This window comes from Pinus tabuliformis, chromosome X (assembly GCF_031772625.1).
Source record: "Pinus tabuliformis cultivar Carrire ecotype Pingquan chromosome X, CPIR1, whole genome shotgun sequence".
Taxonomy (NCBI): Eukaryota; Viridiplantae; Streptophyta; class Pinopsida; order Pinales; family Pinaceae; genus Pinus; species Pinus tabuliformis.
Window position 1 is genome coordinate 1349195703 of NC_142308.1, and position 27700 is coordinate 1349223402.

Below are 27700 nucleotides of genomic sequence, written 5' to 3' on the forward strand. Positions count from 1 at the left end.
CTTCGAAAACGCTCATGTTTTACATCAGCGTTAGTAGATAAACGCTGCTTCAGTCAATCTCCGTGAGCTTGTGAACGTAGCGCTTCATTGACTCTTTACCCCAGTACATATATCAAGTTCAGATCTGATTGTTGATAGTGAACAGCGATCAGACACTTGAAAGGCTGAAATCATTCACTTGGCGACTCCAAATCAGTTTTGAAGATCAGATCCAAAGACTCCACTGGAGGATGATCCCGACCAGCAGAAACATGAAAGGAGAATATGGCAAGATCAGGTACTCAAGTTGGAATTTCATCCAGGACATTTTGTTCTTTGTTGTAAATTATTTCTTCTCTTTTCCCGAGAATGTCAAGACTGTTTTGCAAAGCATATTGTATTTGAGAAGAGATCCTCGGCCTGCAGTTGATTCTTTCCCTTCGAAGATTGTGAATACCAAAGATTTGCATGCCTTTGAGCTTGATCAAGATCCTTTTTCCGAATTTTGTGATGGCCATCTTCAGATTGATGAGCCCCAAGAGACCAAGACTGATCCTATACCTGCTGTACGTAACCCTACACCTTGTAAAATTCCAGATCGGTATAAACCTCTTGTTTTACCTTCGGTTCTTCATGCTTTCCCCAAAAGCTATGATCTATACTTGCCGAGGTTTGATGGTGAAAGTAAGGATGTCAACGCTGAGCAACATGTGCAGAATTTTGAGTTATTTCTTGACCTTTTTGAAGTCGATGATGAAGATGTTAGTATGAGGCTTTTTGCTCTTTCTTTGCAAGCTGAAGTTAAGAGTTGGTTCAAAACCCTGCTTGATGCAAGCATCTCAGATTTCCAGCAGTTCGTCAAAGTTTTTCTCGATAGGTGGATGATCGGGCAGAACCTTTTCTTGATTGTAGAAGAGTATAACCATCTGAAAAGACTACCAGGGGAGACAGTACAATAGTTTTCAGCCAGATTTAACCAAGTTTATTATTCGATGTCGGCTGATATAAGGCCTACTCCTAGATCTGCTCTCTTGCACTATCCGGGTGCCTTTAATCCGGAGATGGAGTTTCAGCTGAGAGAAAAGGATATTTCAACACTTCACGAGATGCAAAACAGTGCAGTAAATGTAGAGGCACATCTGCTGATCCGAAGGGCAAGGATGAAGGAAGAAGAGATGAAAAACATAGATCTGGCCGAATCAACATCTCTAGAGGTAAAGCTTGACATTTTGGTAAGTGCAGTGGAAAAGATGATGGAGAAGGTCACCTCAAGAAATGCTTATGATGTTCAAGGCTCGCTGATTGAAGAACAAGTTGCTGATCCAAAACATTTTGTTTCTTATCCTAGTTGTCGTAGATCTGATAATGATTGCTTTGTAGATCACCTTGGCGAAGAAAGAACTGTTGATATGACCTGCATGCTTGATGATATGTTTTATACCGATGATTTGCCTCGGTTTGATCAATATGACGATGATTATGTTCTCCAAACAGAAGCTAATCTTGTAGATAAACCAACAGCTAGTTTGTGGGAGGAAGAGGTTCATTTTCAGCAGCTCAAATATAATGATCACCCATCACATATCAGCTATGACAGTGACGAGGGAAGTGCAGCAAATTTTGAAGTAAGTGAAGGATCTTTACCTTTTTGTTTTGATTCATGTCAGTTCATTAAAGACAACTTCTATGGAATTAGAAATCAGCTGTCAACAAGTCTTGATCTAGACCATCTTGGAGCCAATAAAAACCTTGTTCAAGTCTTTTCATATTCAGATTTGCAGTCCCCAAATGCCTTTGATTGTCAAGTTGCAGATGAAAGCATGGAAGTTGACATATTTGATCAAATGATACAAGAAGGTTCCCTACCTTTTTGTTTCGAATCATTTCAGTTTTTGAAGGGTAGGTTGTATAGTAAATCTTTAAATGGACAGCCTATAACAAATCAGCAATCTCTCAGTGTAAATGTTGAGGATGAGACAGATGACAAAATTCTTGAGCAGCCTGTAGCATCAGATTTGCAGCTACCAAATGAAATTGAAAGGCAGATTACAGATGAAACTGTGGCAGCCGAAATACATGATTTGATGATACAGGAAGATTCTATACCCTTTTGTTTTGAAGCATTTCAGTTTATAAGGCAGAATTTTCATAAAATCTCTCAAGAAAAGGATGAACAGCTAGAAGGATGTCTTACATTTTCAATGGATACATTGCAGCAGTCTTTTCAAGTTTTTCATGACCCAATAGCTGATGTTTTGGATGAGGTTTGCAGTCAAAGTCTTTCTCCATTGACCACATGTGAGCTTGAAACATGTGCTGATATGAATTTGATCCGGCAGCCGGTTTCTTTGTCATTTTTAGCAAACGTCTCGTCACAAGGCTCAGATCAAAGTTTGCATGCATGGTATGAGGAAAAGAGGAGTAATCCATTGGATGAGCTAAGTTCCAGTGTGCTTGCATTTCAAGATCCTTATGCAGTGGTTTTGGAGGCGGATAGAGAGTTCATTAAAAGAATGTTCAATGAATTAATTTCGAATGAGCAAACAGCTCAATCATAATACAGAGATATTTACAATAATAGAAACATCAGGGTTCTATGTAGAATATAGAAACACTCAGTTTCATCAAAGAAACTGCTAAAAGAATATAAATAGCCACAGCTAAAAGGAATGAGCATTAAATGCTAAATAGGAATATTCTAATATATTCTAATACCCTCCCTTAATGCTCAATCTATTTACAACACCAATATGAATAGACCCTCTGAATTTTACAAATTTATCAGGACCAAGAGGCTTGGTGAAGATGTCGGTGGGCTGCTCTGTTGTGGGAACATATTGCAACTGAACTGAGCCGTCTTCAACAAGCTGGCGAATGTAGTGACAATGAGTTTCCACATGCTTTGTTCGTTCATGAAAGACAGGATTCTTGGCAAGTTTGAGCACTCCCTGATTATCACAAAACAAAGAAGTAGGCCCTGTCTGAGAAACATGCATATCTGCCAGCATACGTCGAAGCCAAACTGCCTCACAGGATGCCTTAACTGCTCCCCGATACTCGGCTTCTGTTGAGGAGAGAGCCACTGCCTGTTGCTTCTTACTAGTCCAAGTAACAGCACCGGATCCTAGATTAAACACATACCCAGCTGTAGATTTACGGTCATCAACCGAACCGACCCAGTCAGAATCAGTGTAACCACTGAGAATAGGATTGGAACTTCGAGTGTATAGGAGGCCATAATCAGAAGTGCCACGCACATATCGTAGCACACGCTTTGCTGCTTGCCAATGATCAGCTTTAGGAGCGGACATGAAGCGAGAAATGTAGCTTACTGCAAAACTGATGTCAGGTCTGGTAGCAGTAAGATAGATGAGACTGCCCACTAATTGTCTGAATAAAGTTTCATCCACAAGGGGAGAGGATGACTGAGCTGAAAGTTTGAGCCCTGGTTCCATAGGAGTCGTGGCCGGTTTGCAATCCTGCATTCTGAATCTGTCCACAAGATTTTTGGCATACTTGGACTGAGAGAGAAAGATCTGATTTTCAGTCTGCCAAACTTCAACCCCCAGACAATAATGAAGAAGCCCCAAGTCTGTCATCTCAAAAGTTCTGCATAAATCTTGTTTGATCCCATGGATCAAATGTGCAGAGCTGCCAGTAATGATAAGATCATCTACATAGACAACCACAAACAAGATATCATCACCAGTATGCTTGATGTACAGGTTTGCATCAGAAGGGCTCCGCTGAAAACCCTGATCTGTCAGGTACTGATCAATTTTCATGTACCAAGCCCGAGGAGCTTGTTTCAATCCATAGATTGCTTTAGCTAACCGACACACTTTCTGTTCTTGACCAACAACCTTAAATCCTGGAGGCTGCGTCATGTAGACTTCTTCTTGGAGATCACCATTTAGGAAAGCACTTTTTACATCCATCTGATGAACTTTCCAATTGAACTGAGCTGCTAAGGCAAGAACAAGCCTTATGGTACTCATCTTGGCTGTAGGAGCAAAAGTCTCCTCATAGTCGATGCCTTCCTTCTGTGAAAATCCTCGAGCCACAAGCCGAGCTTTATACTTGTCTATGGTTCCATCAGCTTTGTATTTCACTTTATACACCCATTTGCAGCCTATGGGTTTTTTATCTGCAGGAAGATCAGAAAGTGTCCATGTGTGATTCTTCTGAAGACTCTGGAATTCGGCTTCCATAGCCTGTTCCCACTCAGATGTACCCTTAGCCTCTGAATAGGTTTGAGGCTCAAAAGTACTGTGCAGGTTAGCCATAAGAGCAAAATTGACTGTAGACTGTTGTCTGCTCTTATGTCTAGAAGTTCTGCCTTCAAGGAGCTCATCATCCCGGAGATCACCAATGGTTTTAGCCCACCATTTTGGTCGAAGAGTAGAAGAAGTAATAGCAGAAGTAGAGGAACCAATATCAGGAGGAGATGGAGGAGACTCAAGAACAATAGGGGCCGCAAGAGGATGGTTATTTTCTGGAGGAAGCTCAGATAGAGTATGATCAAATACTGATGCTACATCATCCCTCCCATCAGGTGGACCGACCGAAAGAAGAACACTGTGAGACTGATCCTCAGAACACTGCTTAGAAGAAGAAGACTGAAAAAATCCTCTGTCTTCATCAGATACTACATCCCGACTGAAGCTAAGGCGACCAGTGGCTATATCTATCAGCCTATAGGCCTTGTGATGATCACTGTACCCTGTCATCATGAGTTTCTGGCTTTTGGAATCCAACTTAGATCGCTTAGCAGCTGGAATCCAAACATATGCAACTGAGCCAAAAACTTTGAGGTGACTGATCTTAGGCTTTCGGCCAGACCAAACCTCTTCAGGAGTCTTCCCTGTAACAGCCTGAGTGGGTGATCTGTTAAGAAGATAAACAGCAGTAAATACTGCTTCAGCCCAGAATTTGTTTGGAACATTCCTGTGTTGTAGCATGGAACGAGCCATTTCAACAACCGTGCGATTGCGACGCTCGACAACACTGTTTTGCTGAGGAGTGTAAGGAGTGGTTAATTGACGTTTGATGCCATGGATATCACAGAAGTTGGCAAACGCTGAAGAACAAAATTCCCCCCCATTGTCTGTCCTAAGGGTCATTATGTTACAACCAGATTCTTTCTCCACTAAAGTTTTAAACTTCTGAAAGGTACTAAGAACATCAGATTTATTTTTTAAAAAATATACCCACATCTTTCTACTGAAATCATCTACAATAAGTAAAAAATATTTGCAAGCAGTGATAGAAGCTGTATTCATAGGTCCGCAAATATCAGCATGAAGTAACTGAAGTACCTTAGATGCGCGCCAAGATTCCCCATTTTTGAATGAAGACCGATGTTGCTTTCCCGCTTGACAGGCGCTGCATACCCCCAACTGCTGAGTCTGAATATCAGGTAATCCAGACACAAGTCCCTCCCTAGAGAGCTGAGAGAGATACTGCATATTGAGATGCCCATATCGCTGATGCCATAGAGTGCTGATAGGAGAAATACGTGCTGATAGAGCCACTTCTGAAGAGTCACCGGTGTCATGTAGCCTGTATAAACCATGATCTTCTAGGCCAACAGCAACTGTTAACCTAGACTCCCTGTCAATAATGGAGCACTTGTGGGTACTGAACACTACATCAAGTTGAGGCGAATTTCTCATAATCTGGCTGACAGATAGCAGATTAATTTCCATACCAGGAACATAGTATACATTCAGAAATATAAGTGTGCGCCCACCAGACTGAATTTGAACTGTACCTCTGCCAGCTACTGTGTACTTTTCACCTCCGCCAAATACCACGGAATCACTGAAAGGTGAGAAGTCAATAAACCAGTCACGCCTGTGAGAAAAATGACGTGATGCGCCAGAATCAATGTACCATGCAGAGGAAGGAACATGATCTGAAGACCTTTTAGCCATAAAGGCGTAAAAGGCAGACTCTGTCTGCTCGGAATGTTCTGCAACATTTGCTGTCTGATGTGGCCCGCCCTGTTTCCTCTGTTCAGAAGCAATCCTCTGTCGGCAATCTTTCTTCGTGTGACCGAACTTGTGACAGTGATTACACTGCACACTTTTCTTCCTAGCAGGATCAAAAGGCTGAGAGGAGCCTTTCTGCTGAAAGGACTGAGAGGACTGATATTTTGCAGAAAATGCATTTTCCGAGGACACTGATGAAGCACTACTACCAAACTGTTGTTTCCACCGATCCTGCTGCAGAAGTTTGGTACATAAATCTGGAAACTTCAGATCAACATTTGTGGTGGTAATGTTGAGCGTTTCAATGAAGTGTTCATAAGATTTCGGTAGACTCTTCAGAGTAATGACTACCATATCTTCTTCCTCCATGGTCCGACCAATGGCTTCGAGCTGATCTCGAATGTCTTTAATTTTGTTGAGATGTTCTTGTAAAGACATATGTTCATCCATCAAGATGGAGAACAACTGATTTTTGAGAAAAAAAGCTCTGCTTTTATCAGATGTCTCATGCAACTCTTTCAACTGTTGCCAGATTTCAGCAGCTGTTTTGCCAGAAGGGATCTGTGGTAACTGATCATCAGCGACAGAGAGCTTGAGAAGCATAACAGCCTCTCGATTTCGATCATCAAATTTATCTTGATCGGTCCCGGCTGTACCTGGACGAAGCTCTTTGCCCAAAATGAGTTGATCAAGACGCCTGTACTCAAAAATGGTCAACATTCTTTGTTTCCAAATGTTATAGTTGCTGCCATTAAAGCGTTGATTTCCTTCTAACATCAGATTGGTAAGTGTGGCCATTTTCACAAAGAGAATACAAAAGTATGACACACAAGAACAATGTAGCTGACTGCTTATGCTGGTGAAAATTTAAAGAACAGACTTTCAGCTGTCTAAAACAATAGTAATACTGCTAATTCAGTTCTGAGAATACAGTTTTCCACAAGAGAATGCCGGTCTACCATAAGAGTATACTGATGCAATAAACAGATGTCACAGGTCTGAGTTTGTAATGAAGACTGTCAGGATCACAAGAAAAAAAATTCCGCTGATTGGTAACACACTGCCGGCAACCAGAACCACAAATACAGCAAATACAAATGTTGAAAAATGGACCCACATGTGCTGTCTCAGTTTCACGCTTCTGCTGAATGGTAACCCACTGTCAGCAAACACCACGGATATATATATACGTCTCAGGTATCAAAATGGCCCACAGAAAAACGTCTCAGCTACCGGTCATATGCTTTGAAAATGGACCACGTGAGTTATCAAAACTGCACGTTCCGTCTCAGCTATTTTATATACGAATATATAAAAGCCACAGGTGAATATAACCACGCGTATGACAGAGAATATATCACGCGTATGAGTTTTATAAACACGGGTTACGTAAATCCTCGGACTCACGTTCCGTCTCAGCTATTACAATGAACCACGGGTTTTATAACACGCGTATGACAGAGAATATATCACGCGTATGAGTTTTATAATCACGGGTTACGTAAATCCTTGGACTCACGTTCCGTCTCAGCTATTACAATGAACCACGGGTTTCAGATCCACGGGTTTGTCTTATAAATCCACGGGTTTCAGATCCACGGGTTTGACTTATAAATCCACGGGTTTCAGATCCACGGGTTTGACAGTGACAATATAACGGCGTTTGCAAAATACACAGGTTACAATGAACCACGGGTTTCAGATCTAGAGCCACGGGTTTCAAATGAATATCACGGGATTCAAAATGTATATCCACGGATACATAATCCACAAGTTGACAGCGTTTAACAGCAGTTAAAAAAATGACAGATGCTCGCAGATCGACTTTTCAAACCACAACTCCTATTTTCAAACAAACAAATGAGTTTTGAAAGGAGAACACCTGGATCACTAATGCTGAGAAATTCCACGGTGTGGTCGAGTAGCCGCCAGGTGAAGAGGAAGATAGCCGGATCCGCGATTCCAAGCAAAACTGACCAGCAAAAAAAAATCCCGCTCCCATGAAAACAGTCACCGCCACAAAGTTATTTCTTTAATAAAATGATCATGCAAGAGAAGAATCCATTTCTGTATCGAGATGGACGACTGTAAGCTTTTATCACAGCGAGCAAAGCCGAGGCTAAGACTCAGTGAAGGCTGCCTGGCTTACAGAGGGCTCGACCTTAGAAAGGACTCAAGAGATTACGATGCAAAGAGAATTACTGTTTCAAGAAGAATCTCTTAACCTTGCTCTGATACCATAAAAGAATGTTCAATGAATTAATTTCGAATGAGCAAACAGCTCAATCATAATACAGAGATATTTACAATAATAGAAACATCAAGTTTCTATGTAGAATATAGAAACACTCAGTTTCATCAAAGAAACTGCTAAAAGAATATAAATAGCAACAGCGAAAAGGAATGAGCATTAAATGCTAAATAGGAATATTCTAATATATTCTAATATTCATATCATTCAATGGGTCTGTTCCTAAGTTGTCATGGGAGTTGCCTTTCAATAGTTCTCTTTTGTTGTTCATAAGCAAGCACTTGTGGAGAATCCGAACAGCAGATGGGACACTTACTTGGTTACATTGGTTGTTTCATTTCACTTGACCAGGTGATGAATGAAACTGTTAGAGTAGGTTTTGATGAATAAGCTCCACTTTGAGCATCATTTTCAGTTGGTCGAGTGTGTTTAAGTATCGAGTCAGTTTTTAGTTGAGTCATGAGTCCTTTATGAGTCAATTTTTAGTCTTGTGGTTAAGTTAGTTTGTATCAGTTTTCAGTCTTGCATTTCAGCTTGAGTTTATGACTCCATTGCCCAATGATTGTAAGGCACTGGTCTGCTCTCCCAGAGGTCTAAGGTTCTTGGCACCTCCAAGGAGCTACCATCCCCATTGGAGCCAATGTTAGTGTCAGTCTTTCCAGCCTTCCTACAGTGATCAAATGTGCTCTTACAAAGTGATTTTGAAGTGTCAAGGTCAAATTTTGTCATTTCAGTGAGTCTTCAAGCAAAATTTGGTCATTAGGCATTAGGTCTAGGGTTTGCCCAAATGTCAGTCCATGTCACCATTCAGCTGAGTTTATCATCATTCGTAGGGTTGTCATTATCATGTCAGTGTCTAATGAGTCATTTTACACCTTGTTCATGCTTCATGTTGCGCCCAGGCAAGGTCATTTCCCTCTCCTAGGGTTTTGAAGGCAATTTCCCTTAGATGGTCAAATCACCGGCAAAACTTGTTTCCTGATGTTCATACACCTTCCCCTATCCTTAAAGTACCTTATCAAACACTTCCCATCCCTTAGATCCGCCAAATTCCTCATTTTTGCACAAACCCTAGTTTCTAGCTACAACCTGGCAATTTTCTAGGTTTGGCCTGTGTTTTGTCCTTTTCGACCCCTTCCCCTCACTCAATCTCTGAGATTCCACTTTCCCCTGCTTCCTAACATCCCTCCCCACTCCCAAAAATTTCCCCAAGAATTTAGAAGCCCTCTATCCCCTTCATTTCGCTCCATTTCGACAAAATCCCTTGTTTCACACATCGGGACAAGTTTCACTCAAAAGCTGTTTCTGAGCAATCAAAGATGAATTTTGCAAAAATGAGAGAGGTTTTTGTCCACAACATGACAAGGAAGAAAAACCTCTTTCACTTTTTACACAGGTGTCATGGTTTGAGAGAAAAGTCAAAAATACCGGCGAGAACGAAGGTGCTCCAAGGACGGTTGGCCAAAGCACAAAAACGAAGGAAAACGCCCGATCCACTCCAAATTTTGGCCAAAGCCTCTTTGACTGAGCATGGTACTTGATTGGGGACTCCCAGCCCAAATTTCAAGAAATTTGGAGAAAATTTTGTCATTTGTGAATTTTTTGTGAAATTTTACAGGTTTTGGCCGTTGGAGTGGTCTCACCCCGCGCGCGACCACTCGTGGGGGCAGCTCAGAATGAGAAAAACTTTGCATTTTTGGAATTGTCATGCAAAAATACACTTGCCTATGCATGGGGTCAAATTTTTATGGAGATTTGGGCCTCCAAAAGCTCAAAATACATGCAAATTTTGACTTTCTGCCCACTGTTTGAGTTGCAGAAAGCTGCCTTGGGAGAAATGATTTTTGAGGGGTCAAATCAACTCCAAATTCAGAAATTCCGGTGGGGTTGGAAAGTAGACTCATAGACCTTTCCAACAAGCTATCTTGCACTTGATTTGGACACCAGGAAGGCCCTCAAACACAGCTGCCAATGTGCGCGACCACTCCAAGGGAGGGGCGCAACAACTCAGGGAAATTTCACCATTTTGACTATTTCGGCCTGCAAAACACTGTTTTTACTTTGGTTGACTCTTAATGAATGTAAATGATGGATTGTTGGGTAATTTTCATGGCACATGGATACATTTACTCTCCTTTAACACTTCTAGAAGTTTCCTTGATGTAAATAGTGAATATTAAATGCATGGATGGGTTACCTAAGTTTTAGAGGCAAGTTGTTTTGACTGCCTATTATCTAGTGCTCAGTTTAGAATTAGTTCAAACTGCTCCTAGGAAGCTGAGCTCGACCCCTAGAGGTGGGGAAAGGAGTTAGATCATCTATATTATGCCTTCTCTTGCTCATTTTCATGGTTGGACTCTTGAGGGAGAAGCTCCTATTGTATATTTTCCTTGTATCTCTGCAATTTGAGGAAAGGGAAGACCAGGGTTTTGCAGACATCATTGTGGATTCTTGTGGATTATTGTGTTGATGGTGTGTTCTCTTATTGTAATTGTAAGTGTGTTTATGTGTTCCATCTCTTTCTTTACTGCAGCTTATTAAACAAATGAAGTGATAAAGTTTGAATTCATGCTTGCCATGCTCAGCTTTCAAATTTGTTTAATGTTTATGTTTTCCACTGTCTAGAGAGGATTCAAAGTCATTGTTTGCCCTCTTTAGCTTCTCTTCTTTCTTCTTTGATCATCCATCTCAGCTAAAGGCATCAGCACAAACTCCTGCCTTGCCCCAAAGACCCACCTGCAAAAACTGAGCTCAATCCCCGCACCCTGAATCGCACTCCCTCCAATTGCCACCAAAAACACCAAAAACTTTAAATCAACCCCCCTTATCAGTTTACTAGCCTAATATCAGTGTTCCAAATTGGGTCAGCTCATCCTATTGAAAGATCTACCGAGTTTGACCGGAGAGAGCCTTCTCATACCCCGTAGGGCTAGCTACGAGGTGAAATGGTTTGATGTTGCCTTGAAGGTTTACCTTCCTCAGCCTAGGGTGAAATCTCAAGCGCTAACAGAACCCAGGTGGGGTATGTTCTGAGAGAGATAATGATGAGGGTGTCTATACATCATTGCTCTCGCCAGCATTGTGCTCAGATCAGGTGGAGAGATAGAGTTGTTAGTCAAGGCCTGCTATGTGACAATGCTGGTCGATATGATGCTAAACAGATGGGTTACCAATTTGACTCTTCTTATGTGAATTCTTCAGATTGAGAATGACCAAGTACCATTATGAATACCTCCCTAGTTAAGAGGGAGTGTTGAAAAGTGTAACTAGGTTTGGTCTTCATAATGACGTGTAATTGTGATTTTATGTAATTGATGAAAGGAAGAAAAATAAAATTATTGTAATGCTTGTCTCATGGGTTTCATAAGAAAAGAATTTTATTTTTAGTAAATGGCTCTAATTGTGAGCCTTTAGATTTTTTCATATAGTCATAAAAGTCAAAGTGATGTATAAAGGACCCGTCCTGGGCATGTTACATTTGTATATGAGTCAATGAAAGAGTCTAAAATCCTTCCATGGCCAACCAAAAGTATCTTCCTCATGTCGCTACAAAATAAAATAAAAGATCTTCACCAAAGCACATGTCGTCTCACCCTCTCTCATGTCGGCTTATTATCACTAGCAAACCACTATAAATAGGCAGTTGGGCCTCATTTCAAAGCAAGGATTTCGGTGGTCATCAAGTCTACAATTCGATCAAGGTCTGAGGCAGAAAAGGAGTGTGAAGATCTCATAAGAAGTCTCTCTATCCAAGTGAAGGAGGAAAACTAGAAGAAGATCTGTTTGGGACTATTTTAGGGCTGATCTCCACTCACATGTGCAAGGAAAGAAGAGGGTTACTGCTGCAGAAAAGGGTCGAAGATCTTGTTACTGTAGTAAAGGCCTAATCAAGGAATATTCAAGAATCCGAGTTGAAGAAGAAAGCCTTCAAGTCCAAGGAGATGAAGAGGTTAGATCACCATATGTGCTGCAACTAGGGCCGAAATAAAGTGCAGGTCTAAAGCAGGAGGAAGCCAAGGTTGAATAATAGCCGAGAACAAGGAAGAAGCAAGAGGGTTGACTATCGTTAACTTAGGGAAGAAGGAATTCATCAAAGAAGCTTTGTGTCTTGGCCTTGGAGCGACAAATAGGTCAACGGTCTTGATCTTGGTCTTGGTATTAGTCAATTGGAATCCCTATAAGAAGAAGAATTTGTTCGGGTTTTCCTATCAAGTGGGAGAGGTTTTGGCCGTGGTTGATAGCCTACATTCTGTGTCTCTTGTCTCTTTATGATTTATGCATTGGTAATTGTTTGATGAAGAAGAACATTAATAATCTAAGTAAAAGAAGATCCTAATCTAAGAAGTAAAAAGCACTCACAAGCAGGTACTAATAGAAGAAAAATCACTTAATCTCGATGCCCTAGATTTCTCAACTGTTATTAGGTAAAGAAAAAATTAATTCTAGAACATGACCTAGAAAAGCAACATGGTATCAGTGTTGGATATTGAAGAGCAATTGGGATGAGGAGCATCTTAATCAATCCTATATGAAGTTTCATGTCTATTTTTTTCTGAGGCCGAGTTGGTATTGATGTTGGACGAGTTTATGGTATGGATTTTGGGCTAGTTTTCTATGATAAGGATTATGACAGGGTCAAGTATTACAGGTTGTAACAATCAGGGTCGAGTCCCTTACCTTGGATAGAAAAGATCTATTACAAATCGAGTTCTCTCCAAGTCTAGGGTGATTGATACAAATGCCAACAAAGGTATGATCACAACAAACAAAGTTATGTTGTGACTAAGATTTTCTAAGAAAACCTTAGGTCGAGCTCACCTGTAGGACTAAGCTCATCTATAGTGGAGCAAAGGAGAAATGTGGTTTTTTTCTTGAGGTAGTGGATAGAGGTTCGAACTATGGATTGAAGTAATAAATCACGGGACTAAGATTATTCTAGCCTATAATAAGAAGAGGTGTCGTTGTCTTTAACAAGAGAAGTTGATGCGGTACTTCATATGAGCCTCTGTGCCATCAAGGGAGAGCCAAAGTTTCCTTAATGGGTCGATTTCTTTCCTAAGGAGGCTGATAGTCTATGTTTTATATGCAAGTTCTTCTCTTGTGACATATACAAGTCCGAAGTCCTCTCCGAGCAAATTGTCCTAAGACATGGATGAGTGCCCTCTTCTTGTTACAAATTTCTAAGACCAATTCATCTAACATGCTTTAAGATTAGAAGTCTTCTGTGATCTAATAATACTATGGCTATCTGAGATTCTAGTCCAAGTCTTTGTGATGAATCTATGATCCGAATTACTAGAATCCAAGATATAGAGACAAAGAACTATAGTTCTAAGTTACATCCCTAATGTGGTTCGATTTGTGGTAGATGTTCTTCATAGCAACAATTGATCTAAAGCTATGTCCTTTCGTTGCATTTATTGATCAAAGCTTAATGCCTATGGTAAAGTCTAAGATTTGTTATTATCTTGTGCTATGATCAATCCTCACCTTTCAAGTCTAATCAGCCATATGAAGTACTAAAGAAGAATCAATCAAGGACTTAACAAGTATCCATTCCATCTCTCATTGTGCTCTGTGGTAATCTAGGGTGAAGGAAGATGAAAAGCCCTTATGCACTTGGAAGCTCAAATTCTCTGAGCTCTAAGTGGACTGGCATAATCTGTGGATTGGATTCTCATCTGAGTATGTTCTAGTGATGACTTCCTGAAGTAGCTTTAGTGGGCAATCATGACGTTGAAGATGGTTGACACATATAGTAAAAGTGCGAAATGAAAGTGTCAAGCCTTGCTAGAAATCTGACATTCAAGGTATTTTCTTTGAGCTACAACATTATTATTATCAGAGATATAAATCCATTTACTGAGGTTGATATCCTTCTATGAGTTTTGTGATAGCCTGGTTATTAAGGAATAGTCTGAGAAGAAGTCAAAATAAATCGTGGATAAATGTCATTGTCAAGCTTAAGGACCAAGCTTTTGTGAGTTCATAACTGTCATTTTTTAATTCTTCATATATATATATATATATAAAAGAAGGTCGACTTTCACTTCAAACGAGCTGACCTGATCAAATAAAAGTCTGAAGATTTGAAATTGAGATATGTTGTGAAAGACATTATCATGTACTTTTTGACAAGTCTGAGGAATAGTAGATCTATGTTATGAGATTTCAAAAAGGTCAGCCAAATGCTTCTCATCTCTCTTCAAGTCCAGTAAACGCTGGCATGAATGAGTAAACAATTTTTTTATTAAAGGCAATGTTGTTTTTGTTGTCTCTTGTTGCAAAGGATATTGAGACTTGATATATTTGTTATATCTAGGGTTTAAAAGTCTAGAACATTTCTAGGATCTCATATAAAGGGTTTGAACAAGAGAAACCTTGAAGGTCGTAATACCCTACGTTTGGCGTTGATGGAAAAGATGAAATTATTGAAGATTGCAAGGATAAGTATCATCTGATTTTTTACACTGATTTGACTAAGGTCTAATCCATATAGGTTTGATAGCAAGAATATTGAACTTGGGAAATTAGGGTTAAACGCAAAAACCCTAGATGATTTATTGATAACCCTTTCAACTCATTAGGGTTGAGAAAAGAAAGTTGTGATTAATTGCTTCCACTTTTAGGAAGGAACCCTTGCTCCTAGAAATTTTGACATCTTGTTAAGGTTGATTAGGAGGTTGGATCCAATAAATTGAAGATCAAGAGGGAGTTGTCATGAGCTCAAAAGATAAGTATCTTATATTTCATTTATTGTTTTAATCATTACTAACTTTGATTGTTTATGGTTCATACACCCTAGGTAAGGTTTGGAGATGAAAATGGACCAAATTCTAGAGCTAATTATGTTTTCTTGAGAAAAAGAAACCCTAACTCCTTGTTGATGATATTGATCCCTAACTCCTTGTTGATGATATTGATGATAATGATTTTGACTAGATGTTGATGTGGACTCCTTGATGATATGGACTCATTAACGATGAACTTCTTCATGATGAACTCCTTGATGATACAAACTCCTAATGATGTGAAGGATGGACTCCTTGATGACATGAAACTCTTTGATGATGATATTGACAAGGAATCTTTAATAATGATGAATCCTCATTTAGGACTCCTTGATGATGATGCGAATTGGACTCCTTGAATGAATTTCTCAATAAGGATATGGACTCTCTTATAATATAGATAATATGTACTACTTATGTGGACTCTTCGATGATATGGACAAGGTGAACTTCTTAACCATGATATGGTCTTCTTGATGATGACATGGACTTCGTGATGATACGATGATGATGATATTGATTCCTTAACGAATGTAGACTGCTTGAAGATGATGAAGATATGGACTCGAAGATAATGTAGACTCCTTGATGATGATTCGTTGATGATGTATACTCCTTGATGCTGATGATGATGATGATATGGACCTCTTGATGACTTGGATTCCATGAACTCTTTGTCGATAATGAGAACTCCTTAATAATGATGTGGATTCCTTGATGATGTGGACTCCTTGATAATGTAGAATTTTTATCAATCAACTCTTTGATGATGGTATGGACTCCTTGATGATGTGATGAGATTGAATGGCACTCTCAGAAGATAAGTATTATCTTGATTGTTTCATTATGTGTCTCTTAACTTCCTTGGTTGTTCTTGTTCTTCCATAGCTTCATTGTGAGGATTGCACGCACATAATGAAGACTGCCAAGCTGTGGGAAAATCATTGGAAATAGTGGATGAACAATGATGGGGTCTGTACTCAAAGGGAGCAGAAAAGATTAGCCTAATTGAAGCACGTTTCTATTAAGATGATTAGAATTTTTTAAGACCAATGCATTGGGAAATCAATGCAAGTAGATTAGGGTTTGATTCCTCTTTCTTGATAATTACTTGTGAGTTAGGTTGCCTACTTTTACTAAGTTTATTATCTTATCTTTCATCAAAGAAATTACCATATTATGTGTGTATGAAGATCACAAAACAAGAGACACAAGATGTCGGCACTATGCCAAGGCAAAACACCCGTCGAGGGGAAAACCCAGTCAAAAATTCTCTTCCTTCAATAGTATTCTTTGAGACTCTTCAACCTAGACAAAGACCAAACCTTCCCTCTACACCAAGTCAGAATTCTAGATCTTTGACCCTTTTGCAACAGCACTTCCACCCAACAACTTTGACCATGCAAGCAACTTACGGCATCAGGCAGCAACTGGCAACAATAATACTTGGAAGACTTCGATCTCCCAAACTAGGGCACGAAACAGAGAGAGAGTAGCCCCAAAATTTCAATTTTCTTCTTCTCCTTACACTTGATCCAACTCGCACTTCCTTTAGCTACCTTTTACCCACTTCACACTTCTCTAGCTTCCTTAGAGATATCGAATTAGCTTGAGATGAGATCCTCCAAATGAATTCGATTTCCTTTTATTTATAGGCTCCAAGTGAGGTCGAATTGGTTTCCTTATGCTTACTTGATCTCTTCTAGGCTGACTTGGTGCGAAGGTTACATAAATTACATTTGACTCAATAATAAATATTTTCACATGATTCAAAAGCCTAAGAAGGGTCTCTTTAAATGTAAAATGACTCTTTTGACTCAATATTAATCCTAGGTGTCCACAATGGGGAGTTTGACTAATATAATGATGACCCAAGCATGAAACCCATGCTTTAATAACTCATTGATACAATAATAAAAATTATTTTATTTATTCTTTTGACAAGTACATTACATGATGACTCATCGAATATGGCATCCCTGCTTACTTCGATATGTCTTCCTTCCTTAATGTAGATTCTATATGCTTTTGAGGAGAGACTATATCCAACTAATATTCCTTTGATACTTGTAGAATCCAACTTCTTTCGCTTGTCCTCTAGAACATGGATGTATGTTGGACTTCTAAAGATTCGGAAGTGATCCACACTTGGCTTCTTTTCTATGAATACTTCTTCGGGTGTTATATTACTAAGACTTCTATGAGGACTTCTATTTTGAATGTACATTGTTGTCATTGTTGCTTCTCCCCATACGAATTTTGGTAGGTCTTGATCAAGGAGCATTTTTCAAATGCCTTCTTCAATTGACCTATTCTTCCTTTGGGCCACTCCATTTTGTTTAGGATAATAGGGAACAATGAGCTCCCTCTTAATCCATGCTTCCTTGCAATATACAATCAATTCCTTAGAAGTGTATTCCCCACCATTGTTGGACCTTAGAGTTTTTATCTTTCTTTCGGTTAGGGTTTCCACTTCGGACCTAAACCCCTTGAACTTATCAAATACTTCATCTTTTGTTTTGAGAAGGTAGAGCCATGTCTTTCTAGAATGGTCATCAATGAATGTCAAATAGTAGAGATGACCTCCAAGTGATTTGTCAAACATGGGCCCACGCATATCAGAATGAATGAGGTCTAATATTTCTTTAGACCTAGTTTCACTATATGGAAATGGCTTTCTTGTATGTTTTCCCAAAGAGCATCCCTTGCACACACCTTCATGATCTAACTTCATATTGGGAATGCCATGAACCAATTGACTAAGAGTAGGGATGACCTTATAATGTAGATGACCATTCGTCATGTCATAGCTCAATGGGATTGATGTCCATATGAACCAAAGCTTGAGGAGGCGGTGTAATGACTTTATAAAGGCTTCCTCCATGAACTCCAATAACCCTTTCTTGTATGCTTTCCCAAAGAGCATCCCTTGCACACACCTTCATGATCTAACTTCATATTGGGAATGTCATGAACCAATTGACTAAGAGTAGGGATGACCTTATAATGTAGATGACCATTCGTCCTATGTCATAGCTCAATGGGATTGGTTTCCATATGAACCAAAGCTTGAAGAGGCGGTGTAATGACTTTATAAAGGCTTCCTTCATGAACTCCAATAACCCTAGCTTTATCAATGCTAGAGTCTGTTCCTCAAGCCAATAGTTTTCCATCAACAAAAGCAACTATATCCCCCTTATCTTCTAAACATGAAATAGAAAGCAAATTCTTTTTCAAACCTGGAACATACAGTATGTTGTTGAGGTGCAGCTTTGATCCATTTTCTAGCTTCAATGATGTTGATTCCATGCCTCTAACAACATAGCTTTTGTTGTCACCCAATTCCACTGCATGAGAAGATGCCTCCTTTGATAGTGTATGAAGTTGTTTACTTTTAACTATCATGTGTCTTGATGCTCAACTATCAATGATCTATGCATTGTCATCACTAAGAGACCCTGTAAGAGCAGCGAGGAATCCTTGACTTTTGACCCTGTTGAATAAGTAGTAGATGAACTTCTTGATCCAGCTTCTAGCAATGTTGATACCCATATTCATGTAGTTTATCAAAGAGGGAGAATCCATGCCAACAAAGTGATCTTCAACTTTTCCTGACCTTAGCTCTGATACCATGTTGAGAAATCAATGCAATTAGATTAGGGTTTGATTCCTCTTTCTTGATAATTACTTGTGAGTTATGTTGGCTTCTTTTACTTCTTTATTATCTTATCTTTCATCAAGCAATTACCATATTATGTGTGTATGAAGATCACAAAACAAGAGACACAAGATGTAGCCAATATGCCAAGGCAAAACCCCACTTGAGGGGAAAACCCAGTGAAGAATTTCTTCCTTCAATAGTATTCTTTGAGACTCTTCAACCTAGACAAAGACCAAACCTTCTCTCCACACCACGTCAGCCTTCCAGATCTTCGACCCTTTGCAGCAACACTTCCACCCCAGCAACTTCGATTATGCAGCAACTTATGGCATCAAGAAGCAACTAGCAGTCGCAATACTTGGAATACTTTGATCTCCCAAATTAGCGCACGAAATGGAGAGAGAGTAGCTCCAAAATTTTGATTTTCTTCTTCTCCTTACACTTGACCTAACTCACACTTCCTTTAATTTCCTTTTACCCACTCCGCACTTCTCCAGCTTCCTTAGAGATATCGAACTAGCTTGAGATGAGATGCTCCAAATGAATTCAACTTTCTTCTATTTATAGGCTCCAAGTGAGGTCAAATTGGCGTCCTTAGGCCAACTTGATCTCTTCTGAGTTGACTTGGTGTGGAGGTAATAAAACTTTTTACATGATTCAAAAGCCCAAGAAGGGTCTCTTTAAATGTCCAATGACTCTATTGACTCAATATTAATCCTAGGAGTCCACAGTGGGGACTTTCACTAATAAAATGATGACCTAAGCATGAAGCTCGTGCTTTAATAAGTCATTGATACAATAATAAAAAATATTTTCTTTATTCATTTGACAAGTACATTACATGATGACTCAAATACATTAATGAAGACCGAACCTAGTTACATTTTCCAACATGATGTTGATCTAGATATGTTAAAGATGATCCCGTGACTCTTCTTCTATGTATAAGAGTTCTGTGTAAGAGGGAGTTTCTTTTGAGGCATGGACCTGATGATATCCTTGGCACAATGGACTGCAAGCCCATCGACATCTCCCTAATGAATGATCTGAAGAAGTTGCAAGACTCTGATATTAACTTATTCTCTGATTGGTTCATTCATCTATTTGATGATGTTTATTTCCGTTGAAGCACATTTATTATATGTTGGATTCGATTATGGTTTGTTGGATTCTACTATGGTTGTTGATGCCTACTTCTGTGAGAATCCATTTATTATTTGGATTCAATTATGGTGTGTTTGACTCTACTATGGTTGTTGATGCCTGCTTCTGTGAGAAACCATTTATTATCTGTTGAATTCGACTATGATTATAAAATGTCACTTATTATACGCTGGATTCAACTATGGTTACTAATATTCACTTCTATGAGAAGCCACTTATTATTGGACTCTACTATGGTTGTCGATGATTGCTTCTAAGAGAAGCCGATGCTGAAGTCTATTATTGTCTGTTGATAGTTGATGATGTTTGCTTATGAGAGAAGCTCTGGTTGAAGCTGAATAAACAATTGAATGTCTTTTGTTGTTGAAATGTTTATTAAAAACTAAAGTACTAAGATCCACCATGGCTACATTTCTAATGTTGAAATGGTTCCTAACATAAGAAACGGGGATGACTGAGAATCCCCTTGAAGAGGGAGCATTACATAGCATCATATTATGGACCATCTCTTGTAGGTTGTGTGTCGTGAGACCTTGTGGTCTGGAAGATGTATTGTTGATTCCTCCTATAGGTTGTGTGTCGTGAGACCTCGTGGTCCGCGAGATGTATTGTTGATTGCTCCTGTAGGTTGTGTGTCATAAGACCTTATGTTGCGGGAGATGTATTGTTGATTCCACCTATACGTTGTGTGTCGTTGAACCTTGTGGTCTGGGAGATGTATTGTTTATTCCTTTTGTAGGTTGTGTGTCGTGAGAACTTGTGGTCTCGGAGATGTATTGTTTATTCCTCCTCTAAGCTGTTTGTTGTGAGACCTTGTGGTTCGGGTGATGTATTCTTGATTCCTCCCTTGGGCTGTGTTTTTTGAGACCTCTTGGTTGGGGAGATGATTTGAGATGGATGCTATGTATCTTTCCTTAAGATGAGATTGGTGATCTCTCCCTTAGGTTGTGGACCGTGAGACCTATAATTGGTCTAGGAGATTGATCTTGACCGAGAGAGATGTTGAAAATTGGCAGCGAAGGGGATGAATTTCCTTGAATAAAATCTCATTTTTGACTATTCTAGAGTGACTTTCTAAAAATAATAAATCATGTCTATCATTTCAAGCATGACTTCCAAGAACTAGAAAATCACCTTTCTTCAATTGGTAATCAAGTATAGATAATTTAAAATCACTTATCTTATCCTTAATCAATCTTACTTGCTCAATTTTTACTCAATCATCAATATTATCACTCATTATTATTATTATCCTTATGATACTATAATATTATTATTAAAAGGGAATTACATGTCACCTTTCTTACTTGGCACTCAATCATGCCACTTCACACCTCTCTCTCTCCTCGATGGCATTCGTACCCCTCTCTCTCTTAATGGATTCATTGCACTCCTCTTACACTCTCTTACGCACATTAAAGACTCGACATAGCATTCCTCTTACATGCATTAAGACTCGTCATAAACAATTCACCTTACGCACTCTTCAATGCATATGTTACACTCTCTCCTTCAAGGCATGCGTACTCCTCTTTATGGAATAAGTTACAAAGGAAAGTGTACCTCCTTTATGGCATGAGTTACAAAGGCATGCATACCCTCCCTAAATGGCATATGTAACTCTCCTTCAAGGCATGTGGGTTACTCCTCCTTGATGACTCGAACTTCTTGCTCTTCCTGTGTGTGTGTGTGTGTGTGTGTGTGTGTGTGTGTGTGTGTGTGATCTTCACTCTTTGTCACTCATGCATTATGAAAGGAGAATTCAAACTTGTGAAAGAGAGGGTTGGAGAGACTAGAGAAGAATTGAGAAAATGAGACAGGGACTTGGAGAGTAAAAGTAGAACTCGGTGAGCTAAAGTGATTTAGTGTTTGCATCAGCTATTTCCATTAGAGGTCTTCTTCAAATTTGGTTGAACTTCTTCATTCTCTCAATGTATTATGTTTCTCTATTGAAAAATTGATTTCTAATAGAAGAAGAATCTGGATGGGTTTTCCCCTTGTGGGTTTTGCCATAGTTGTTGGACCTAAATTCTCTATGTCTCATTGTGTTCTTGGCTATCTTCTATTTTTCATATGGTTTATATGGTGTATGTTCTATCTACAATTGCTTAACTAGAATTGCGGTTGGAGGAAGTTTCATCTTTTAAGTAATTGTTTATGTTAGCACTCCATAAATTTCCTAGGTTGAGGAGAGAAATTTCAGAGGTAACCACAAAACAGCTTTTAGGCTAGAATCTAGCCCATCTAGCCTTGCAGAGGGCTCTCTCACTTAGGTTGCTCAACTAATCTGATATTAGGCTAGGTATAATGCTCAATAAGGTCTGATTTTCAAAGGTTTGCTGGTAAGAAAAGAGACAGATACATTGGGCATGGAGTCATGTCAAATTGATTATTTGCCCAATGATAAGATGAAGAGAGAAAGGTTTTTCCCAATGTTGTGAAAAGCGCGAGCGGAATTAAATCGGCGCCGGGAATGAAGCGGAAAAAATCGGAAAAATCGGGAAAAAAGCGGAAAAAAGCGTTTGGTACAAAAATATTCATTTTTTTCATTTTTTCCAATTTTTTTAATATCTAAACCATCTACAACATAAAATAAATACATTGACACATAAATATGATAAGAAAACTAATATATAAGATGTTTAATATCATTTCTAGCGCTAAAATCACACATAACATTGAATCATGTCCTGAATAGTAAGTCCTGACTCCTGAGTCCTAGCTCAGCCTCAAAATATCAACAAAAAATATGATAATGTATCTCATCATGTCATAATGTCATAGACTCATATACAATAAAATGAAAGTCTAATCCTATTGATTTCCTCTGCCCCTCTTGCGAGAAAATGTCACAGCTTTCTCTTTCCCTCTAGATGTAGATGCTGGTGCCTGTGCTGGTGGAAATGGCAGTGGAGTCTGATGTGCTCTAGAAGCTGAAGAACTAGAAGTATGAGCTACAGGAGGTAGACCACGTCCTCTACTGGTGGTAGTGGTAGACCGGGTAGGCGGTGTCAACTCCTCCTCCTGCTCCTGCTCCTCCTCCTCCTCCCCCTCCACTACATCCTGCACTAACCAATCATCAGCAGAATCCATGAGAGGCCTCTCGGCCTCAACCCTCCATGCAGTAGTGGTGTCAATCCCATCCAATGAGATGGCATCCACATCAGGTGTCCTCTCAAGTTGCCTCACCCACAATCGAAGATTGTAGTAGACGTAGACCATGTCATTAAGTCACTGGGACTCCAACCTGTACAAAGATCATGAAATAATAATTAATAATTAATATTATAAAAAAAAATATTGTTTAATGAATTCAAAAATTTATTTGGAAATTTGCAATATTTTAAATGTTTAAGTGTTAACCTGTTGCGCTTCTTGTTGTGTATTTTTTCAAATACACTCCAGTTGCGCTCACATCCTGAGAAGCTGCATGTTTGGCTGAGGATGCGTACGGCAAGCTTTTGCAAAAGGGGTACTCTGCCACCATACATCTTCCACCATGCATCTACAACAAAATTACAAATAAAATTTTAAATAAACATAAGAAAAAAATGGAATTTGAAGAGACAATGAAATTTGAAACAAAGTTACAAACTAAAAAATACCTGGCATTTTAATCGTCCTATCAGTGACAGCCATCTCAAAGCCAAATGTGCCACCTGCCATCTTATATGTCTCAATTTGTTTAGAGATCTCTATACGTTGTTCTGGAGATCGCACCATCTTCTGGACACAGGATAAGAATCCATCCATGATCTCAGCATCAAAATCAAACCCACATGCATAAGAAAATGCAGGGTTCAGGAAAAGCCCAGCAGCATGAATGGGATGATGGAGTGTGTTGTTCCATAGCTCATCAATCACTCCCCATAGAAGGAGTTGTTTCTGAAACCCATCATCTCCCTTATCATCATAGTAGGCCCAAATGGCTTCTTTGGCCCTGTCCATGGCTTCATACAAATAGCCCATTGCGGGCTTCTCACCATCAACCAACCGAAGAACCTTTACCAAAGGTTCAGTAATGGCGCACACCTCCTGCACTCCCGCCCAGAAGTCTTCCTGGTATGAAACTAGTCTGCATACGGCCTCTCCTTCTGGTTTGCGGCTCATTGACATAGCACGCCACTCCTCTGAAAGAAACATTCTCTTCACATCCCACATATAATTCACGAGGGATTGAAGAGATATGAAACTCGTGGCAAACCGTGTAATGGCAGGGCGCAACAACTCTTTGTTGTTGGTGAATCTTCTCATCAAGCTAAGCACAGATGTATGATTATATATAAATTTTGTGATGCTTTTTGATGAGTCAACAATATCTTTGACAAAGGGAATTTTCCCTATGTCCTCTAGCATCAAATCAATACAATGGGCAGCACAAGGTGTCCAAAATAAAGTAAGATGCCTGTCCATAAGCATTCTACTAGCAGCAACATAATTTGCAGCATTGTCCGTTATGACTTGGACAACATGTTGTTCACCCACCTCCAAAATAAACACATCCAGCAAATCACATAAAGTTCTTGCATCTTTGATTTGATGAGATGCATCAACAGATTTGATAAACATAGTCCCCTTGGGACAACTAACCAAGAAGTTTATAAGGGTTCTCCCCTTTTGGTCAGTCCAACCATCTAACATAACAGTGCATCTTGTTTGTGCCCATGATGCCCTAAAATCCTCCAATCTTTGGGTGCAGTCACGCTTTTCATCTTGAAGAATCCGGCCTCTGAAATCATGATAAGAAGGGATTTTGTACCCCGGACCAACACTGGCAATAGCATCAACAGTAGGTTGGAAAAATGGATTATTCCTTACAATGCTGAAAGAAATATCACTCCAGAGGAGAAATTTTGCCATCAACCTGTCAGCTTGTTCTTTTTCAGTTCTTTTTAGCATTGAACCGATAGATGGTTGTGAACCAGGTGTGGTTCGAGGAACAAAAAATGATGATGCAGCTACCGGATTGACTGATGCTGCAGTAGAACCAGTGCCACTTGGCCCACTTCCTTCAGCTGACCTTTTTAGTTGCCTTTTGAGTTCTTCTTTGGCCTCTCTAGTGTGCTCTAATTCTCCCAATGCTCTCATGGCTCTTTGGATAAGTTCAGGATTTGTATTTATACAGGGCCCCACATCATGTCCAGGGATTTGTGCAAGGTGAAACTTCAACCTGTACACCCCCCCGCGTATGTCCTTTCCACACAACTTGCAATTCAAGTTTTGTCTATCATTCGGAGCTTTAGGTTCACCATATTCCCAGAAAGGATCCAATTTCCTTGGCATGTTTGTTTTTGAATTTTGAATTTGCAAACCTATGGGAAAACAAGGATTAGGAAATAGGAATTTAGGATTACAATTTAGCATTTACAAAATTACAAGTTACAAATTTCCAGAATCCAAAGTTCCAAACCCAAGTTACCCAACCAAATGGCAAATGCCAAAAACAATGAAAAAACATAAACAATGTTTAAAAAAAATGAAAAAAATAAAAACAAAAAAATTGGTTCCCATAGTCATACCAATTTACCCATCCCAAATCAATGAAAAAATACAAAAAATTCTTTAAAAACAATGAAAACAAAAGGAAAATGGTGCCCATATGAAGTTTCCCAACCAAAAACAATGAAAAACAATGTTTTTAAACAAGGAAAACAAAAAAAAAATTAGTCCACATACCGTTTTTATGGAGAAATTGGTGGTCTCCTCTTGAATTTGTCCTACAAGCACTTAGATTTGCTCACAAACCCTCCAGCTCCTCTCTCCAACACCTTCTCGTCCTCCTACGCGTGCCCACAGTCCAAATGAACAAAAAAAAAAACGAAATTCGGATTATAAAACCCGCTGCCGCCGCCCCCCACGCTTTTTTCAGAAAAAAGCGCGATTTTTTCCGAAAAAAACGCGATTTTTTCCGAAAAAAGCGCGATTTTTTTCGAAAAAAGCGTGCTTTTTTCAAAAAAGCGCGCTTTTTCGGAAAAAATCGCCAAAAAAAAGTGTCGCTTTTTACCCATAAAAAGCGCGATTAAATCGCCTCAGGGAAAAAAGCGCGCTTTTTTCAAATCGCGCTTTTAACAACACTAGTTTTTCCACAAGGGCAAGGTAGGCAGTCTTGGTGATGGAATTGAGTTAAATTGTTGTAGGAGAGTGAGTGTAAGAAAGGTGGAAACAACACATAGAGCATCAAAACTATAGATGAATTCTAAATGTTGCTTTAAGAAGAAAACATAGATCACTTGGTAAAACTAAATCAGAGCATCATTTAGATGAATTCTGAGTTAAACATTTGGTTCTTCCAAGCATGAAGACATACATTCAAGAGATGTAAGAACATGAGACAAACTTACAATTAGAAAGAAGCACAACACCATCAAGATCTAACACATGAATCCCTACAAATCACCATTTGTCTTTCATTCACTGGCAAAATATTCAGAAAATACAATGCACTCAAAGTGTCTTTCTCTCCAATTTGACCAACAAAACCCTCTTTTTAGCTTTTTACATATTATATATATCAAAATATATCAGTCCCAACTTGTCAAATCAAATTTTTCAAAGGAAGCTAGTCAATCCGTTAGATGCATCGAACTATTCACCTACTTTGCATAAAAATAGGAACTAATTACCTAATGTAGTTTTCAACTTCATACACAAGACAATCAAAACCTCGAAATTGCACCATCTCATCAGCATAAAGGACTATACAAAATGTGTAGCATGTCCTTGCTGCGTTTTTCCAAACTCCACCAAAGTTGACCTATTTCTGACTTCTTGAGCAAAAGGACAAAATTTAGAGCTTAGTGGCATCCACTTGATGAAGATTTACCTTTGTGCTGGCTTTTGCTAGTATATCTAATCTACCCCTCCTCTTTCTCCCAGATTTCTTGGCCTCTGTAAGTTGTCGTTTCACTAATCTGAGTCTCCTCTTGAAGACCAAATTCTGGGTATAATAATTTCTCACTTGCCTATACAAAGGCAAGGTCCACTTTAATTTATGTTTACCCTTGTCAAGGACAGGTTCAACAACTTGTAATTGATTAAATAAATTCAATTTATCCCTTTCATCTTTTTCTGCAAGCCAATCTACCTGCTGCTGAACTCCTTCAAGTTGTTCCAACAATCTTTCAAACTCTTTTTGCTCATCAAAAACCACCTTTTGTTCTGGCTGAATAGTCTCCTTCATTTTCATTTCCATCTTGGCAGCAGACCTAGTTCTAGGTCTCCTTGACTGCTCAATTGTCACCTGCACATCTTCAACATCTATGATTTGTTTTCTTTTGTCTTTAACAGCATGTGCCAATGCTCTCCTTGATGGTTCTCCTTCACTGGGGTGGGTAGCTTCTTGTGATACTTTCTGCCTAAGTTCTCTATTTTCTTGTTGCAAATATGCTACCATTAGATGAGCTTTGTCCAACTGATCTTGCAAGTCTTTAATTCTCTGATCCCTTTCATTAACTTCCACTTCTTCATGTGCACTTTTTGATTCAACAAGTGTAGGGTCTATAGCAATGTTGTGAAAAGCGCGAGCGGGATTAAATCGACGCCGGGAATAAAGCGGAAAAAATCGGAAAAAGCGGGAAAAAAGCGGAAAAAAGCGGGAAAAAAGCGTTTGGTACAAAAATATTCATTTTTTTTCATTTTTTTTCAATTTTTTTAATATCTAAACCATCTACAACATAAAATAAATACATTGACACATAAATATGATAAAAAAACTAATATATAAGATGTTTAATATCATTTCTAGCGCTAAAATCACACATAACATTGAATCATGTCCTGAATAGTAAGTCCTGACTCCTGAGTCCCAACTCAGCCTGAAAATATCAACAAAAAATATGATAATGTATCTCATCATGTCATA

At 39.1% G+C, this 27700-nt stretch overlaps 2 protein-coding genes across 3 annotated transcripts in view; both read right to left on the reverse strand.

The window, feature by feature from the left end:
- The window catches only part of LOC149145070 (ENHANCED DISEASE RESISTANCE protein (DUF1336)), a 483701-nt gene that overhangs the window by 66532 nt on the left and 389469 nt on the right, over nucleotides 1-27700 (reverse strand). The window lies entirely within an intron of this gene.
- LOC149145071 (uncharacterized) lies at nucleotides 22549-23497 on the reverse strand. The gene is made up of 2 exons (XM_089446445.1): nucleotides 23203-23497; nucleotides 22549-23086 (listed from the first exon to the last, which is right to left on the reverse strand). Exon 2 carries the CDS (start codon nucleotides 23059-23061, stop codon nucleotides 22654-22656), a length of 408 nt encoding a protein of 135 aa, XP_089302571.1. The 5' UTR covers nucleotides 23062-23086; nucleotides 23203-23497; the 3' UTR covers nucleotides 22549-22653.

What these genes read in the sequence shown, in the direction of transcription:
- LOC149145071 (XM_089446445.1), bottom strand. Translation starts at nt 23,061, where the DNA reads ATGGTCTACGTCTACTACAATCTTCGATTGTGGGTGAGGCAACTTGAG.